General features: G+C 34.9%; 1 protein-coding gene across 5 annotated transcripts in view; it reads left to right on the plus strand.

Moving 5' to 3' along the window:
- NBAS (NBAS subunit of NRZ tethering complex) overlaps positions 1-18,726 on the plus strand; it is a 183,475-nt gene that overhangs the window by 129,622 nt on the left and 35,127 nt on the right. For 4 of the 5 annotated variants that reach the window (XM_054821998.1, XM_054821999.1, XM_054822001.1 and 1 more), the window contains 4 exons: positions 1,535-1,753; positions 2,001-2,203; positions 8,124-8,213; positions 10,448-10,643. In XM_054821998.1, the coding sequence (XP_054677973.1) occupies positions 1,535-1,753; positions 2,001-2,203; positions 8,124-8,213; positions 10,448-10,643 (708 nt within the window). Of the gene's footprint in view, positions 1-1,534; positions 1,754-2,000; positions 2,204-2,333; positions 2,764-8,123; positions 8,214-10,447; positions 10,644-18,726 lie in introns of those variants that run through there. The other variant, XM_054822002.1, reaches the window with a different exon arrangement.

Genomic DNA, 18,726 nt, shown 5'->3' on the forward strand with positions numbered 1-18,726 from the left:
TTTTGATGGGAATGGAACTGAGTTGAGTTTGGAACTGAATGGTAAAATAGCCTTTATTTTTACCCTGTTATTGCTGACAGGTTTTCTTTGCTCTTACGATAATGTCCACCCATTTTGCTTTTATCATTAAAAATGTCCAGTTGACCATTACTGTGGTTCACAGGAGCAGCACTAAAAAACAGGAGTAACCCCTACATCTTTCGCTCTGTATTTTTAGGCGGGGGTGGGGGAGGATGATAATTTAAATATATAAGGTGTAGAACGTTTCGCTAACTAATCCTTATCAACCTTTCTGTGTCTTTACAAGTAGATCATTTAATTCTATGATGTAAACACCAATTTGACTTTCTTATGATAACGCTATAGCAGTTTAAGTTTCTTCTTTTTGTGGTATTTCAGCATCTTTCCTATTCAGTGCATCATACAGATTCAAGCATGGTTTTCTATTTATTGTGTATTTCAGCTTGAAAATTAAGTATTTTTTTGTGTGTCTTTGTTCAGTATTCCAGTAACTAAAACACCTGATGTTAAAAGTACTTAGTGCTGTGAGTTTAGGCAGAGGACACCCCCACCTATTAGAAAATATATTGTAAGCATCCTGTACTTGAAGTTATAAACTAAGAAATTACATGTGACTTTTTAAAATCTTATTTCAGACTTTGTTTTGGACTTACAGCTGAAGCTGTGTCCTTCCTGACTTAAAAGCGCAACAGTTTGCTGCAAGTACTGTCTACAGTATTTCCATCTATATCCCTTTTCAAAAATACTCTTGGTATCTGGAAGCTTGGGAATCTGTGATCATTGCCCAGGCTCTGTTCTGAAGTCCTGAATTCCATTCTGACACACTGGAATGACCCTGTCATGCTAGATGGAGGAGCAGGGGAAAATGTCGTTTGGTACATGTATGACTCTGTTTAGAAATTCAAACCTATGAGAAGTTTAATGGAAAAAAACCAAACCCCAGACTTTCTTGTTTAAGTTTAATGGCTAAATACATCTAGTTGTACAGGTCTTTCAAAATAGTAACTTGCTGGTTTGTGTAATTTGTGCTTTAAATAGTTTGATTTAAAAGTTGTAGACCTCCTACTGGTTTTTTTTGCTTATGATTATAGTCTTAGGGATACTTTTTAAACAGTGATCTAAACCTAACTATTCTGAAGTTTATGTTCAGCATTTAGGATTTTCAGTTAATCTTGTAACATGATCCCTGGATGTTTCTCAATACAGAATTAAAAAACCAAAGATTAAAAGCCTACAAAAATCATGAATATTATTAGGGAAAATAAGTTTCATATGGTTTAATATGAGCCAGATTCAATATCAAGAAAAGAAAGGACAACAGAAGAATGTAAAGGAATACTGATCCTTTTAAAATAAATTACTAATAAGAAATAAGGTTGCTTCTCATAAAATAAATCATTTAGTTTTATGCTGTGCTGTACAACAGTGGAGCCACTTGACCTCTAGGCACTGCTGTAATACAAATTTTAGTGTACAGATGATGAGTGATTAAATATTGAATAATATTTTTCAGCTGCCAGTTGAAGCCAGGATAGAAGTGACAAAGAAGGCTATTAAGGCAGTAAAACATCTTTCTGAGAAATCAAGAAAAAAACCTTCTGAAAATGGCATGGAAGACGCTAAAAATCCATCTGTTGCTTATGAAGAAACTCTGAATCACTTGCAGCAATCTCTTGCTCATCTGGAAACACTCACTCATAGTTTTATCACTTACCTGAAAACCAGCGAGCAGGTAATGATTACTGATCAGATGCTTGTTTTGAGTGTTGCCATGACTAGCAATGATGGACATCAATCTTCTGTCACATTTTATTAATGTTTTGTAGCTTTGTTTTTGTTGACCTGGTCTTTGAAAATTCAATTCCATCAATTTTTTGTTTTTCGTAGTATATATTAAGTCTTGGTAGGAAGACTCTGAATGATACATCCCTGTAAATAAAGAGTACACTGATTTGTGTTCAAAAATTATCCGTTCACAGGATACACTACAGAAGTATGGCTATTTATATGATTTGTCAAGGTCGGAGAAAGAAAAAATCCATGACCAAGCAGTAGCTATGTGTATAGATGGACAACCCCTGGAGATGATACAGCAGTTGTTACAAGTGGCTGTTGGAGATCTCGGTCTTTCTCCCAAGGATATTGTCCAATATGCTATTAAAAAAATTGTATGCACATTAAGGTAAGTACAGTGCCACAGTTAAACCCCAAAACCTTTCTTCTGAGTTTTATGGGGGTATTTTTTGTTGTTGTTTTTTGTTGGTTGGTTTGATGTGGGGTTTGTTATTTGTTTGCTTGATCGTTTTTTGTAGTGAGTACTTGTTTGCTTTGGATATCTGGATTTTGCACCCTCAGTGCGATGGAATCCATGTGCCTGTCTTGATGTTCTCTGTCAGAACAACGTAACCAAGCAGCACAGTCCCCATTGCTGTTGGACTAGAGCTGAGATGTGAAATTCTCAAGACAGCAAGCAGAGAATGAAGTTCTGGGATTTTATATCTACATCCCTGTCAGTATTTGTGTTCCCAGGATGAAGAGAGCCCAAGATTTTTTTTTTTCTATCATTGTTGACAGAATATCAATGAGCTCTTAAGAATCCTTCTGTCCATGATGATTTTTCCTTCAGAGCAGCATAAAAGAATCACTTTGGCTGTTTTTCTGGAGTCAGGTGAAATTATTTCATCAGAGTTTTTTCATTTGAGGAAGCTCTCTTGGATTTAATGTTGCCGAGTGCTGCCTGTTGCATCTCCCTGGCTGGGTCTTTGATGTACTGAATTTCCAAATGAAATACCGCTGTATCTGTAACCTAGTGGTTTCAACAGAAATATTTTGTCCCCCTCACCATCTTTTTTCCTTTTTTTCTTTTTTTTGGGGGGGGGGTGGGGGGTGGGGTAATAATTTTATATCATGCATCGCAAATGAACAGATACTTCTCATTTAACTATTCATACAAAGCTCTCTTCTGAAGTTATTTCTGTTCCAAAGAGATACATGCAACAAGTACGTATGAGTATTCTGCTGTTAGATGGCTGCTAGACACTGTTTGTCACTTCTAAGACCACTTTAGATACATAAAACTTTGAGAATTTATCTTATTCTTCTCTATTTTATGTGGGCAAATTATGTGGACAGGATGATCTGAATGCACATACCAGAAATAGAGAAACAAGTCTAGCATGGAAAGTAGTCTATGGCTCTACCTTTTCTTCAGCATGTATGTGTATATTACAGGAGATTGAAGTGCCACAGATGAAAAGAAGGCAGCCTGTCAATGTGTCTGCAGTCCTCTTTGGCAGAAAATTGATTTCTCCTGTCACTCAGTTTAAGAGTGTTCATAGCATCCTCAGTGATGCAGCAGCATAAGTAATATTGTCTTTCTCGTCTGGGCTCGTCCATTTGATGAAGAATAATTTGGCTTCAGATAATCACTGTCCTGCTGTTTCTGATGGGAACATAGCAGTGTGATGCATCTGGATATAAAGCTCACAAAGTCCAGTTATTTCAACTGTAATGAGTCTCATTAATATGCAGACTGTGAAAAAACTATCAAAATTCTCCTTTCTACTCTGCTTCTTATCAAGAATTTTCTGTGAGCTGAATTATTTGTTCTTTATATGCATTGCAAGGCTGGAATGTCTGCAAGTTGATTTAAAGTTCTGGGGCAGAGACCATGACCAATAACTCTTACGCAGCACTTTCCAGTAAAGAAGGGAATGCCTGTCTCTCCGGTAGAGAAAACTGTAGTGGCAAAGATAGTAGAATTAGCTGGAGACTTCAGATAAACTCAGAAATTCACTCATTTAGTGATGTGACCTAATGTGATCAGTAGAAATTTTTTTCTTTTTTTTTCTTTTTTTTTTCTTTCTTTTTTCTTTCTTTTTTTCTTCTTTGGGGGGAAGGGGAAGGTCATTTCATATAATTCACGATAAATGAACAGACAGTGACCTATGGTTTGTCTACTATGGTGATAAAAAGCATGAAGTAAAAATCTAGCATAAAATAAAATAGAAAATACTTGAAATAATATCCTCCCTATTACGAAATTCAGTAAGAGGTTAATATTATAATCTAGTATCACTCTAAATATAGGGAGCAATTAAAAGAAAGGTTGTTGCCTGGCATCTCTTAAGGCTGCTGGTATTAATGTTGTTGCTGTGAATAAAATTGGATGCATCTCTATCCTACACGCTTTCAAGCTAGCCACGTTTTGTGTGATACTTGCATTTCAGGGTCAATAGGCAAAAACTACAGTGAAAGTAGTAGTCTTGCCTATCTACCTGGAGTGACAAACTACTATTCAATAAATGTAACGTTCCAAGGGAAGACTCTTCAGGTTTGTTTATTGGAGCTTCGTTATGTTATACGGTGATTTTATACAATACGTTATGTTATATGGTGATTTTATACAATAGTTTTGAAAGAGATCATGTTGGAAAAGTCATTCTTTGACAAACAACCTTCAAAGTAGCAGTTGTAAAGTTGTAACACTGAACTTGTGTCCAGATGGATGTAGCATTTCATGAGATTTTGGAAGTATTCACCAGGCAACGAGCAGGAAAGGTTTGGTGAAATGTTGAGTTCTTGTTTCATGGCCAGTGTTTTGTGAAGAAGGTAAAACCAGCTTTATTAGACTGAGTAGCTAACTTAGAAGGAAAAAACCCGGATTTTTTTACTGTCACGTCTCACTTGAGCAGGGGTCGTACAGAGTAATTTTGTAACTTGGATGTCATAATTTCATGGTATTTCTGATGGAAATGATGGTTTGGCATTATGACTTTTTTTCCCCAGCTTTGAATGATCACACCAACAATAGATTATTCTCTTATTTTCCTGATAGTTAGAGGAAGCACAAACAGGAAAAGGAAAATAAGATTGGAGAAATAAGATGATATCAAGCATTTTCAAGGAATACCATAATTAGGATAAAAGATTTAGATGATGTTAATTTATTTTCCTTTCAAGCATTCTTTGTACTTTATTGGGTTTGAGGAACTTGATTAAATATGCATCGCTTTTTCTGAAGCTGAACTGAAATCAAAATAAGCCTTTATCAGTGTAATTACACCAGGCTCATGCCTAGGAGTTTTGAGGTGAGCACCGAATCCTGTTCTGTTGTTTGAAACATGCATAAAATAGCATATAATCTGTGTGGAAGACTAATCCTTCATTAATTATATTTGTTTCTGTTAGTAGCTGCTTATTTTTAATCATTAGTTATTAAGAAAAAAACAAGGCAGCAATCTGTGGAAACTTGACACAATTATTTGTCTCGTGAGCTGTAATCTCTTTTTAGTTTCTCTAACCATTAGGCAGTAAAGAAAATACTAAGCTTAAAAAAACGCTAGCTTTCAATCTTTCTAGATTTCTTTTTAAGATACTTCCTTATTCTAGATAACTTACTGTTTAGATTCTCCTTTCCTCCTGTTTAGTAGAATAGTATCTGTCTGCGTATGACAAAGTTGAAGATTTCTGTAAGTGTTTGTGCGTCTACTGTACTTGAGAACCGGCTTCACAGATTTATTATCTGAAACAGCATTTTTCTGTTTTCTGAAATGCCCAGTAACTTTTGGGTACGTGTTTCTTTTGACCCAAGTTTTTTTGAGGTGCTCAGAGCCTGGTTGCGATAGGAACTAAAGACTTTCATTTCTGATGAGGGAGATGAAGGGCTTTTCAAGAGCAAGTGCTAGGACTGTTCAGAACCAGTCTCCAAAATAGAGGGTACCCAAAATAGAAGGTTTGCTGTTGGTTCTCCTTTGATATGAAAGTTACTTATGTACACTAAAAATAATTTAGGGTAAGTAGAGCTAGTACAATCTCCATTTCTGTAGTCCCAGTCCTTTTCTATTTCGGACAATCATCATTCTCTTCTTAGTGTGTAAGCTTTATAAACATTCCTGTAGTTTTCTTTAGATATGCCATGTTATTGCCCTTTGTTTGATGTCTTTTTATTACAAACTTAATTGGAAAAAAGAAAACAAACCAGAAAAAGCATAATATGGGAAAATTTAAATTTGGCCTGTAAACAGAATATTAATTAAGTGGCTTATAGCTGTCTTCACTCTGGGAATGTATCTGAAGTTTTCTCTGCTTTTTTTATTTTTAAACAACTTTTAAACCCTCTCCTAATGCATGCAGCTGCTTGTGTAAAAAGATTAATGCTGCTGTTCTTTTTAGCATTTCCACACTTCTGCAGTATTGGTGTAATATAAATGAGGAGGTTTTTTCTTTTTTTTTATTTTATTTTTAATGGAGCATTCAGTTCTTTTTCTTCTCCCTTTCTGTGAAAAATACACTTTTTTTGTTTTTTTTTTCCTCTGAGACTGATTTGTGTGTGTGTGTGTTTGCGTGTGTGTGAAAATAGATTTTATCTTTTGGACAGACATTATCTCTCTTTGGGAATATGAAATCCTGGATGCTTCTGTACCATAAATTACAAAAATTATAATTTGATTATTACCAGTTATTGTGAAGATGATTAGAAAAATATCTAGATTTAAACATCACTTTTCTAAAATTTATTTAGAAGCCATATGGTGTTATTGGTATTAGCAATCACATTTCTATCATACTCATATGTAACATTATTTTTTGAGGAAAAGGCTAGTGTTATGAGCTTTCTATTCCTACTTCAAACTTTTGAGTGCAGTATAGCAATATAAAATGCCTAAGGTAAACCAAGCTTTCATCATGCAACAAATTATCTTGCATCTGTTCTGAATGGAGTCACATGTTGATTTTAAATCTAGTGTTGATCGCTGAAGTGCTGGTCACCTATTAAGATAAAAATAAAAATAGAAAAGATGAAAGCTCTGAATACAGGAAGACATTAAAGGTTGTAAAAATTGATGTGTCTATGCCATATAATCATTTTTCAGGCAATAGATTTATCTTACTGAAGTAATAAATGACAAAATTATAAACACTCTCGTAATTCTTGACAAAAAATTGAGAAATACTGCAGTTCTTTTTATACATTAAAATCAGCTATACAGCATATTTTGGCTTTAGACAAAACAGTCGGAGTAGTCTGGACACGTCTTCATTTTTATTAAGAGATCCTATAGGAAGAGGCTGACATTTTTAGTAGCAGAAGAGCTTAGATATGCTGATGAGCTGTAGAGAAATACACTTTAGGTTTAGTAAACTAACTTTGGAACTATTTGCCTTTCTTTCTCTTTCTTCAGTGCAGTACTGACAAATTCTAAGGTAGGCAAAACTATTGTTTTTCTAGTTCAGTCCAGGCATCATTACCACTGCAGTGGTTCCATGAAGAGAGGGAGTGTAAAATCCCTCCCGCTTCCAGCACCAAGTTACATCTCAGGTTTGCTTTGCTGAAATTCTTAGCAGAAAATATCACTTCCATGACATTAGGAGCGAAGGCGTTTTTTTCCTAGTGATTTTTTTCCCAATATTTACTACCTTTTGACCTGTGGAAGAACACTGTATCATAACTGGAACGTTTGATGGGCAGCGTGATTCACCTTTCTCTTTTCCTACACATGCACAGCGGATGCTGTTTCATGGGTGGCTTAATCCTCCACTTTCCCACATGCTGTTCTTGACCAATGTTCCCTCCTTTTTAATTTTGTTGGTTCTGGTAAGCATCAGCCTGGTTGATCCAACTGAAAATGAATCTCAGAGGGGGTGGGGAAAGAAATCTGCTGAATCCGCAGATGGGATTCTTTTGACTCAGGTTGCAGTCCAGTTGGTTTAACCCAATAGTGATACTGCAAGATGATTTTTGAAAATAAAAGATGTTGGCATTTATGTGTAACATTTAATCTGTTTAGTCGATATTGATGAGATCTTTCAGGTAATGAGATTACATGTGTATATTTTGCTGACCTAATCTGTGTTACAAGTGCTAAATTTTAACTGTTATTTTTCTTTCAAGTTTCACTTAAGTATTTTAGTATTTCTTTTTCCAACTCTTTCCTTGTTGCTCCTTGAATTACTTTGACATAAAAATAAAGGTGCTAGTTAAGAGGGAAAGTGGAAATTTGCTGTAATTATTGAACAATTCATGTAAATCCTACAGGTGGATGGAATTAGATCAATATTAAGGACCTTTTTTATGGTAATTTTATGTCTTCCCTTAACAGTGGAAATGGTGGGTCATCTACATCAGTGAAAGATCCACTTGGAATCCTAGAAGGCATTGTTTCTGCAGTGCATGCAAGTGTTGAGAAAGGGTAAGAACTTACTGTATGGATTCTTTGGTTAAGACTTTGAAAGATACTTCTCGTGAAAGCATTGAAGGTATGATACTGAATGTGGATGATTTTTCTTCAAGAATATGTATATATGTAATGGATTTGTATTTAACTTTATTCTAGAGCAGGCTATCATTTATCAGGTTCAAAATCTGAGCCCTGACAGAAGCCTTTACCTGGTCATTTGGAAGAAAACAAGTCACTGAACCTAAAATTTAGATAACGATGTATTATGGTGATTTGAGAAAATGTTTTTTCTGCTGTGACTACTGCAGATTGAATATCTACCAGGAGTACTTCACTTCTTTTGTTTCAGTATAGTGGATAAATTACAAATAATAATGACTCGCTTTCAGATATCTGAATGTAGATACCTAAATTTGTCAATATTTGTAGAGTATAGTGCAGAAACAGTTTCACAAATGCCGTATAATGCTTCACCACATTTTTTTCTCCTCTTTTGGGGTTGTCCTTATTTCAGGTCACATAATGATCTGCGTGTCTCACTGACGTTTTCCATTGCATTTCTAGTAAAGACAAGGAAGGGAAAAAAAAATCAGGTTTTTTTTCCATATGTACAAACTAAGAACTCATATATGATAATAAAACCCCATACTCTGATAGCCAGCAAAAACAATTGTACTGTTATGTGGAGGCTTCTCCACTGACATTAAATTAGTTAAATATTGGATACTGAAGTAGACTGAATTGATGTCGAAATCTACAGTAAATCTTATTTGTGATATTACAAGGTAGACTGGGAGAGTCAGTAGTATTTTATTCTGAGATGCACTTTCTGGACTCTTTTATTTGTATGTGTCATCAACATTTAACTGCTGAAACAATAAGCTGGAGTGAAAGTCATTGTGATTACAGGAGATTGTTTACATTCATTTAAATACTTGTTCTTACTTATCTCCTTAAACCTCAGCTATTCAATTTGCAAAATATAAATCTTTCCCTCAGGAAAACGTATATAAACATCAGGTGTGAGCTCTACAAAACTCTTGAAATATTCCAGCAGGTCCTCTTAATTCCCAAACTTTTAATTTACAGTTTAAATGCCACCTGTTTGGCAGAGACATGTCTAATTTAACTGAAGTTCTGAGCTAACAGCATCATTCGGACAATATAAAGCCTAAGTAAAATTGAAATCCTTGTAATATGAAAACCTAAGCTGTCAATGTTTATTATTTCAGAGCTGCAAGACAGGTTAAATTGGTGTTTTCTGTCTGATATTACTTTCCCATCTGTCTTGTTAAGACGAATAAGGGAACATTAGTTATAAATCACACTCCACCTGGAACCACTTTCTTGATTTCAAGGAAAAAAAATAGCTTTAGTTTAAAATACTACTGAAAGATAGCAGAATAGTATTTTCTGATTTGTTACATGCTAGTTTATAGCCTGTAAGAGACATAACAGACTTTTCTGTCTGCAGCTTCTGCCTGGTTGGTGAGTTCATGGTAATCTGTGCACTATAAATGCTTTCAGACAGAATGTATTCAATATAATATACTTTTTGAATCAAATTATTTAATTAAGAGTTTTTCTAATTAGCCAAGTCAGGAAAAACCCAAAACTTAGGGGTTTTAACATCTCTTTTTTTTTTTTTTTTTTTTTTTCTTTCTTTCTAGGGGTTATGGGCATTCTGCAATCATTATCATGCTAGACCATACAATAATCAGGCTGGCTAGAGGTGGTACAGAAAAAAAATAAGAAATCACTAGACCTACAATCAGGAGAAACTAATTTGTGTATGTGGAGTGTAAAGAAGGAACTTGTAAGGAAAGAAAGAGAATATAGGGTAATATGCATAAGTTATCAGATGTAAAAATGTCATATTTAAAAGGCAATCAGTCAAGCTGATTTTCCATAAAGTCAGACAACATGGAAGTACAGGCATCAGTCAGGAGCAGACACCATGAAAAGGCTTGGATTTTTCAGTGCTGAAATCCAGCACCATTACAATAGGATTGGCAGTCAAGGTAGTATGTGGGAGAGTATGTAACTGTATAGATGGATTTCTGTGGTATTACCTGGTTATTTGAAGTTCACTAAAAAGTGCTAGTTTCTGTGCACCTTACAGGGGTGAGCTTTTCCATTGCGTATTTGTTATACATTGAATGTACTTGTTAACAGCTTTGAAAGTACACGTAGGTCTGTCATTAGGATTACCAAAGACTATTTAACACAGTATTGTTTAATTACAGGGAGAAAGTAGTTTCTTCAGATGACCTTCTGGAGTGGTTGAGACCTTTCTGTGGTGATGACTCCTTAGCAGTGAAGCCTCGCATCAGAGTATTGCAAATTCTGGAGCAAGCCTTCCATCTCAGTGATGAGGATAGCAGGCTACTTGTGTACTTCAGGACACAAGCTGTCCTCAGAGCTTGCTGGCCTGAAACAAAGGTATTAATATTAATCGCTATAAGTGATAGCATAAGACAGTTTTTATACAAGGATTATATGATGAAATGCTGGTTTGCAATATGTGGTTGCAATGCGTCCTGTTGGTATGAGAACTAATCCTACCTTTCTTTTGAATCAGGTTTCTAATACATTGTGATTCTTTGAAAAACTAGTTAAGTAAAGTTAATGGTCTCCTCAGCTTTTGTTTGGGATGAATACATAATACAGAACTTGATTAAACACTAATGATTTTCCTCCATGTCAAGCATTGACTTTGAAATTTTTGTGTATTCTTACTTTTCTGACCATTGTTTCTGTCAATTTTACCTTCCTTCTTTGTCTTCTATTTTGTGTGACAATATAGTCAGAATTAGAATGAGAATTACTGGCCACTGTCTCTTTTTTTCCTGGGGTCTTTACGTGTTATTCTGTGAATATGTAATAGGCACATTAAGGACACTCTCAAATGGGAAGACTTAATTTATACAGAATGCATTTAGCCATAGTTAGTCTGCTGCTGTCTCTCTTATGAGGCAGCACCTAACACTGACAGACAGTAGTTGCTTAAAAACAGCACATACTTTTAAATGCCCAAGTAATAATTTTAAGTCTTTTTCAATGTAAAGTCAGGAAAAAATAAAGTCAAGTCCTTGCTGACAGAAGTTACTCTTTGCTATTTATTTGTTTCTCACTGAGACAGAACTCTTCTAGTCCAAGTTTTCAAGCCTAAGACAAATTAAGTTTCCTTCTAAATTAAAGGGTGAGAAAATGCCTAGCTTTCGTTTTTTAAGTATGTGTAAAACTTGATGTAAGACTTGTAAGGATCTTCTAGTGAAAGTTTTTGGGAGTGAAAACACTTGAGTTTATCCAGTAGAATATTAAAAATTCCACATATACAAAATGTCTCTTGCTGGGTATTCATTAATATTTGAACTGTTTTATTTCATGACTCATTTTGGTGAAGTGCTTAATATCCAAGTACATATTTTTAGAGGTTCTACATTTAGTCTTCTAAGTACGATGAAAAATATACTAACGCTTAACAGGAAGAAATAGTCATGTCTTTGAAGCTTGTGCCATTTTGAAATCATGAGTATTAGTTGCTGCACGTAGAATTATTCGGAAGCAGAGTTATTTTTTGTGCGTTTTCTGAATGCCTCACCCCATGCCAAGGCCTTATGGAACTAAAATAGAACATTTCTGATAGTTCCTCAAAAAAATCTGTGCACAAAAATATTTTATATTCATATAAAACAAATGCAATATCTCAGTTTTGACTCACTGTGCTGAGATCATCCAAGGGAATAATCATAATAAAAATCATAAAAAGAAAAAGAAAATGCTTATCTCAGTTTCTTTAGAAATTACTTTTTCTCTTGCATTCACAATAATACCAGCACTTAATTCCTCAACTGCTCCTCAGGTGTCTGTCTATGATTGGATTCTTCATCTTTAGTTCAGTCCTTTGTCAATATTTGTGTTGCCTGTGACCCACTTTCCAATCCAAAAGCATTTCAAATCTAAAAGATTCAACTAGAGTGTGTTTTAAGAAAAAAGTTACAGATAGATAATAGCTTTCATGTCTGTAGAAGACAGAAGAAGAACCTGTATTTGACAGAAACCTTGTGAGACTCATTGCACTTGTTTGAGAAATACAAAAAATAAGATCATTTTTATTTTCTCCCATAATCTGGTAAGTCAAAATGTATATAACTTTACAACATGAGATTCGCATCCATTTGCTTTTTGTCTCGTGATGGTTTAGGAATTAATTGAATGCCTTGCATATGCTGCTGGCTCACGTGTAGCTCGCTGCCCACCAGGACCCCCACAGCCCTCTGAGCAGCAGATGTGGTGGATTTTTAGAATACTCCTTGTTTTGAGCAGGAAAACATGCCTGTTTCTTGTGAGGGAAGAAGTTTGTACTTACTCTATCCAGCAGTCCATTTGCTCATAACACAGAGTTGCTGATCACTTCAGTGCTCTGCTCTTTTGCTGATGTGTAAGCAAGTAGGGCTTGGAGCCATGTAGTGAAAAGCTTAAGTACTGTGCTAGATAAGCTCAAACCTTTCAGAGCTAATTGTATAAAAATGTGCGTACAATACTGTAATATAAAATTATTTGTATATAGTATTTATTATTTAGCTAAGTTCAAAAGTAGTTTTCATGTTTAGCAATAGTGAAAGCTGTACTTATCTATATATACATATGTGTATATATAAAAATCATTGGCTTTTCACCCCAATTCCTGCTATGGAGTGCAATTATGAGAGTCCTGTATGTAAAAATTATTCTAATTTTCATGTCAGTTCAAGCTAAATGTGATAGATGAGAACCCGTTGTTTTCATTAACTATTTTGTGCTAGGTAACTAACGTGTGATTCAGAGAGAAAAGTCATATTGGTTGTCTTTTAGGTATTGGTCATTGAAATTCAGAGTTCTTTACAAATGTCCAAGAAGACAAATGAGTGATCCACTATTTAAACTATTTTTTTTTCTTTTTTTTAATCTTCTGGTCAGCTGATGTCAAATGCTAGTCTACAAGCTGATATTAGAAAAAGCAAGTGGTGACCTTATTTGATGATTGTTGGCTTATTTTGTGAATTAACAAACAGGAAAAATAGCATAATAATATAGCATATTGAAAACTGTATTCTCTGTATTTTTGCTGGGTACGTTTCACAATCCTTCATGGTATGTTAATGAAATAAGAACACTGCAGAATTCAGTAGTTACATGTCTGCTGAAAAGTGGAGAGAGAGAGATTTGTATGTGAGCTTTTGGCAAAGCATTAAGCAAGTTCCTTATGCAGGTTAATGCTGCAGGTGCAAAGACCTTCAAAAGCAACCCCATTCTACGGAAGGGGCTGTTGAAGCACAATTTAAAAGTTTTATCAGGTTGCTGGGTAATCCTGGGTGAAGCAGGGTCAAAAAGTAGACGCAAGGAATTACATCTTTCAAATGTGTGCTCAGACTGCTATGTCAGTCTGCCTTATCTGTAGGTATCAATTTTCTAGCATGAATACACTTTTATTAATTTGGTCATCCTTTCTTATCCAGTGAAGTAATAGTAAACCCCTTGATCACATTTTGGGTTTTTTAAAAATGAACTTTAAATTGTTAATATTTCAAAAGTATATTCATTATCTTACTTCCAGATCGTTTTATCCTTACTCGCTTGACATTTCTTACATGCTTTTAGGGGATCCCTCTTTTCCTTTACCATTGCTTGGTACAAAAAAGGACAGCAGATATTGTAAAGGATGAATGTGGATTTGAGTAAAGATAAGTTTAATGATATTGCGGTGTTCAATTACCAGAAAATGTGTGAAAGCCACCCTCAGCGTGTCTACTAATCCTCTTAGTCAGACTTTGCATACATCAAGGAGGGACTTAATATTTAATTATGCTCTAGGTGCTGTAAGTAGTGGTCCCACAAATCAATGTGCTGCTGGGAAACAGGCCAGCTCTTACAAAATTAAAAATGTGCTTTATGGAAGCAGCTACCTATCAAACAGTCAGAAACACAGCAATTTCCAGTCCTCTAATGATTAGTTAACAAAATTAAAAATTCAGGGGTCCTCATTTTTCAAAGGCTTGAGAATCTTTAATTCACATTCCAGTAGCATCCCACACTACTGGAGGGAGGAGGCATGCGTTGTTTTAATCCCCTTGATGAATTTTATCTGAGCTCCTCAGGTTCTGTAATTTTCTAGTTAACTGGTGCATGAAAAATATGGGTCAAAATACTGAGTTTTTTATATATAAAAAAATGTTGGGGGGTGAGAAAAACATGGTTTAGAATGTTCAGATCAAATTATAGCTTCATCCATCTAAGATGGATATTCATGTAATATATGAAAACATAGCCTGTAATGACTCAGCACTGTCTAACTTATGTAAGGTATCAACTAACAGTTTATGTGTGTGTACATAATCGTTCAGTTCAGTGACCAGTTGCAAGGCATAAGTTACAGAAATAAGAGGGTTTTGCCCCAGGAAGTTACAGCAGCACTGACAAAGCTTCTGTAGGTAAACCAAGGGTTAGTTGAAGATAAGAAGTTAATAATTGTGAAGCTTCTATAAGACACACCTTGTCTTAAAAGGATTGTTTAATTATTATGCAAATGCAAAAAGTAATTACTGTTTGCATGCCACTTAAATGCAAATAGCTTTGTCATTTAGAGAAGGTAATCTCATTTAGCCTTTCCCCTCATATTGTTGTATTACAGTTTTTTTCATGATCTTGGGGTGAACAGCAGAGCTGGTGAGGGCTAAGCATTTTTTTGAAATTGGAAGGGATATCTAATATGAATTTAAGATTCTAACTTTAGGCACCTTTCTTATTTCATCTGTTTGTTTGTCTGTTGGCTTTTTTTCCCCTAGAGTTTAGCTTTGAAAAATGGCCAGATTAATTTGTACTTGTGTACATCCCACACACATCTGCCCTTCCTTCATATAGGCAATTTATGTATGCCACATTCAAGTTTTGTATGTCTCAGCAACCTTAGTAATGTCTACATTAACATAATGACTTTCTGAGAACTTGAGTATGGCTGTCAAGCCTCCATTGCTCTTTCATTCCTCTTCCCTCAGTGTATGAAAAATCTGTATCTGTTTACATCATATTTCTTCATATGACTTCATAAAGAAAGGTCTTAATGGGAATAAGTCAATGTCCAGCGGTTTTCAACTTTTTCCCATTGCCTCTACTTGTGTCAGAGAGATTTAAACATAAGGATTTGGAAAGCACAGTGAGATTTAAGCATTCCCAAGTCATTTTGCTGTAGTCATTTGTCAGGTAACAGTGGCCTGTATTTAGCTTGATCTGGCAAAATACAAGTGAAGGAGCTGTATCTGTTTAATCCTCAGCCATCTTTTATTTCTGAAAAATGCTTAATTAGAAGAAAGATTTATGGTCCTATCAACTTTGAGTAAATTTGTTATGATGTTGTTTGTAATTCTAGAGACATTGTTTCTCTACTGGTAATGCATAAAAATTAAGTTTAGGAAATTTAATTTAAGTTTTAATTAATATTTTAAAACACTAATTTCCGTTCCTTGAAGGTGCAATTTATCCATATGAGAACATGTGAAATGTACTTTTTCTGAGAACATAAATTGTAGCGTGTATGATTAATTAAATACTTTAAGATGCAAATGAAATATTTTCCATTAACTGCACAAATAAAAACGGATAAGACAAAGTGGAGAGCAAAGCAGTATAGCTTGAGTGAACATGAGGGTTTCGAATGCGAGCCCTGGGTACTACGGTATTCTGTGTCTAGCAGCAGTTGCTTCAGAGGAAGATAAGAGTGCTCTGGAGTGGATTCATGGGGGATAATTCCCCTTCTGTAATAGTTCTTTTGTAATGAAGGTATAAGTGGAGAATGGTTTAGACGTTGCATATTCTGCTTTTATCTCAGCTTCAGAAAAATTAAGAGCTCATTAGTGATGTATTCAGAGTTCTATTATTATGTTGCAAAGAAATTGGTGGGTGAACTGTGATTCAACCTTGGGTGTCTCTTGCTAAATTCTTGGCATTGGTACACCGTACAGCATTGAGTGCGAAACATGCTGAAGCTTTGTAGAAGGATTTATTTATTTTCTTTATTTACCTCTTTGTATGATTTGGTATGTGGTGTTGGTCTGTGTTTTATAGCGTAGTAAAATCCAGAAAACCAGAGTCCCTGCTCTGTTTTATGTACTTCATCACTTTTTCCTTATTCTGTTGTTTACTCAGTCACCTCACCCACAGTGTTCTCCATCTCTGTAACTATTCTCCCCCCTATCTGAGCCCACTGTGGAGAAGTGAATGTGATGTCCTTGTGGAAATTAATAGTCCATGCTTATGCAGCCCAACACCTTGATTGCTCTCTTGACTTCGAACAGTAACCAGAGGTCTCTGAATTTCATTCAGTGAGACTGAGACTCAGGTTCCTGTTTTGACTTGATGAGACTAATTTAGCGTATTTTAAAATGTGATGGCTTTACCATTCTTATGTTTTATTTGCCATCATACGGTCATTTACTTACCCTAGACTTTTTTTTTTTTCAAGTCAATTGAAGGTTTCTTTCTGCAGCATCCTTGACGAACATAAGCTAGCTTATTTGTGTGCAGTATTCAATGCTGTTCAATGCTTGCAGTCTCCAAAAACATCATTTAATTTATATAAGCAAAGAATCAGTCATAAAATCATGATAAATTCTACTTTTTACCTTTTACTATTTGATCATAAACTTCTTTTTTTGTTAGTGTTTTTGGTTTTATTTCTGTGAGCAGATCAAGTTCTTCAGTGGTTTGTAGTCAGGAATGTTATTAAAAGCCTTTTGAAAATACAAGTAAATTTAAAAACCTTTTCTTTAGGCATAGTTTTGTTAATATCTTAACAAAATATTTATTAACAACTGATGTTCAATTGATGCCATTTTTTTCCCCATTCTTATCTTATTCCATCAACCATCTTGCTAGCTGACACTTTTTATTTAGAGGTCTGTAAACTCTCTGTCATCTGAGAGTCCCCTCTCAGGTATTCTTAAAATAGTTCTTACTTCATAGTAGTTTCTGATAGTTCATGTTGATTGAGAGAGTGAGGGTTTTTTTTCCATATTGTTGCTGTTATTACATAGGGACTCAGCTATGACGACTGCAACTGCTAGCACTTTCACTACATCAAATCAAAAAGAAAACCAACAGCAGTGTTTATGTAATACTATTTGGTATGACAGCTGCATGATGCTGCCTACCACCTTCTGATTATTTCTATGGTTGCAACAGAGCTACTCATTATTTAAGCAGTAAAAACTGAAATAAATTTTGTGGTATCCATCTACTTGGTACTTTTAAGTGCTCCTCATCTGGGTCATAAATATGAATAAACAATGGAGGAATTTTGCCTTTTTTTTTTTTTTTTTACTGAAAATAGTAGTACTTAAATATTATTTAAAATTGGAGTCAACGTCAACAACCCGTTGTTCTTAAAGGAGAGTATCTTAGTTTATAGTGGGCTGTTTTTTCTAAAAACACATCTTTTACTTTGTGAGTTAAGCCTGTCTGAAGGATGACATTTTGGAAGGATAAATTTTGACAAGTTTTCATTTACATGAAAACAGCTTTTAAAATAATTTTTCCTCTATTAGCAAGAATTGCAGATTTGATGAACAAGACAGCAGTTATACAGCTGAATACTGGGAGCTTGTGCATGCACTGCTGCATCACTGGTAGTGATGATCAGAGAGGGTAAACTGAAGAGCCACTTGCATAAGGTATGGAGGGAAATGGCTGACGCTAATTTAACAGCTTAATGTTAAAAGTAATATTTAAGGATTAAAATTCTTTCATTGCTAGGCTGCGTCTTCCAATACTGTTCTAAATGTAGGCTATCTATATTATATATAGATTATGAAATATGAAACACTGATTAGTAGCTGGCATATACCAGTAAAATGACTTACATGTTTTTGAGTCCCTCATGTTGCACGGATGTTAGTTTTAGCCATGATTTACATAGATCTAAATTTTTACCTATTAACTGACGCCTAGTCAGTATACATTTTAAATTACGTGTATGTGAATCCTGTCTCCTTCAGTTCTAGCTAGCTAGGTATATAAATCTTTCAAACGCATAGTTTTTTCTTTATTTCCCCTTATCTCTCTATCAATATCTATGTACAGTCTTCAGAGGTTTTCTCTGTGCTGAAATGTATTTGCAGATTAGGACATAGTCTCCTGCAGAATATAAATGAATGGATTTTATTTTCTGCACGAGTTATGCATTTTTATGCATTAAGCAAGGCATTTGTGTTTATTGAATCTATATGCATTTGTTAGTGAGCTGCATATCAAGCAGATAAGGAATTAAACAATATATAAATCAGTTCAGAAGAAAAAAGTTTTTGGGTATTTCTACAAGACAGGCAACTCAACAGGTGCCTGAGCCTTTGTTTAATTCATCACCAGTAGGGTTCTGGTTGATTTGTTTTATAACTTCAATCCCCTAACTTGCTTATCCTGTTCACTGGCTTCAGGTTGAGCAGGATTTGACCTGTGAGATTATGTGCATCCCTTTAGTATCTGTGTGCAC

Source organism: Grus americana, chromosome 3, assembly GCF_028858705.1.
Source record: "Grus americana isolate bGruAme1 chromosome 3, bGruAme1.mat, whole genome shotgun sequence".
NCBI lineage: Eukaryota > Metazoa > Chordata > Aves > Gruiformes > Gruidae > Grus > Grus americana.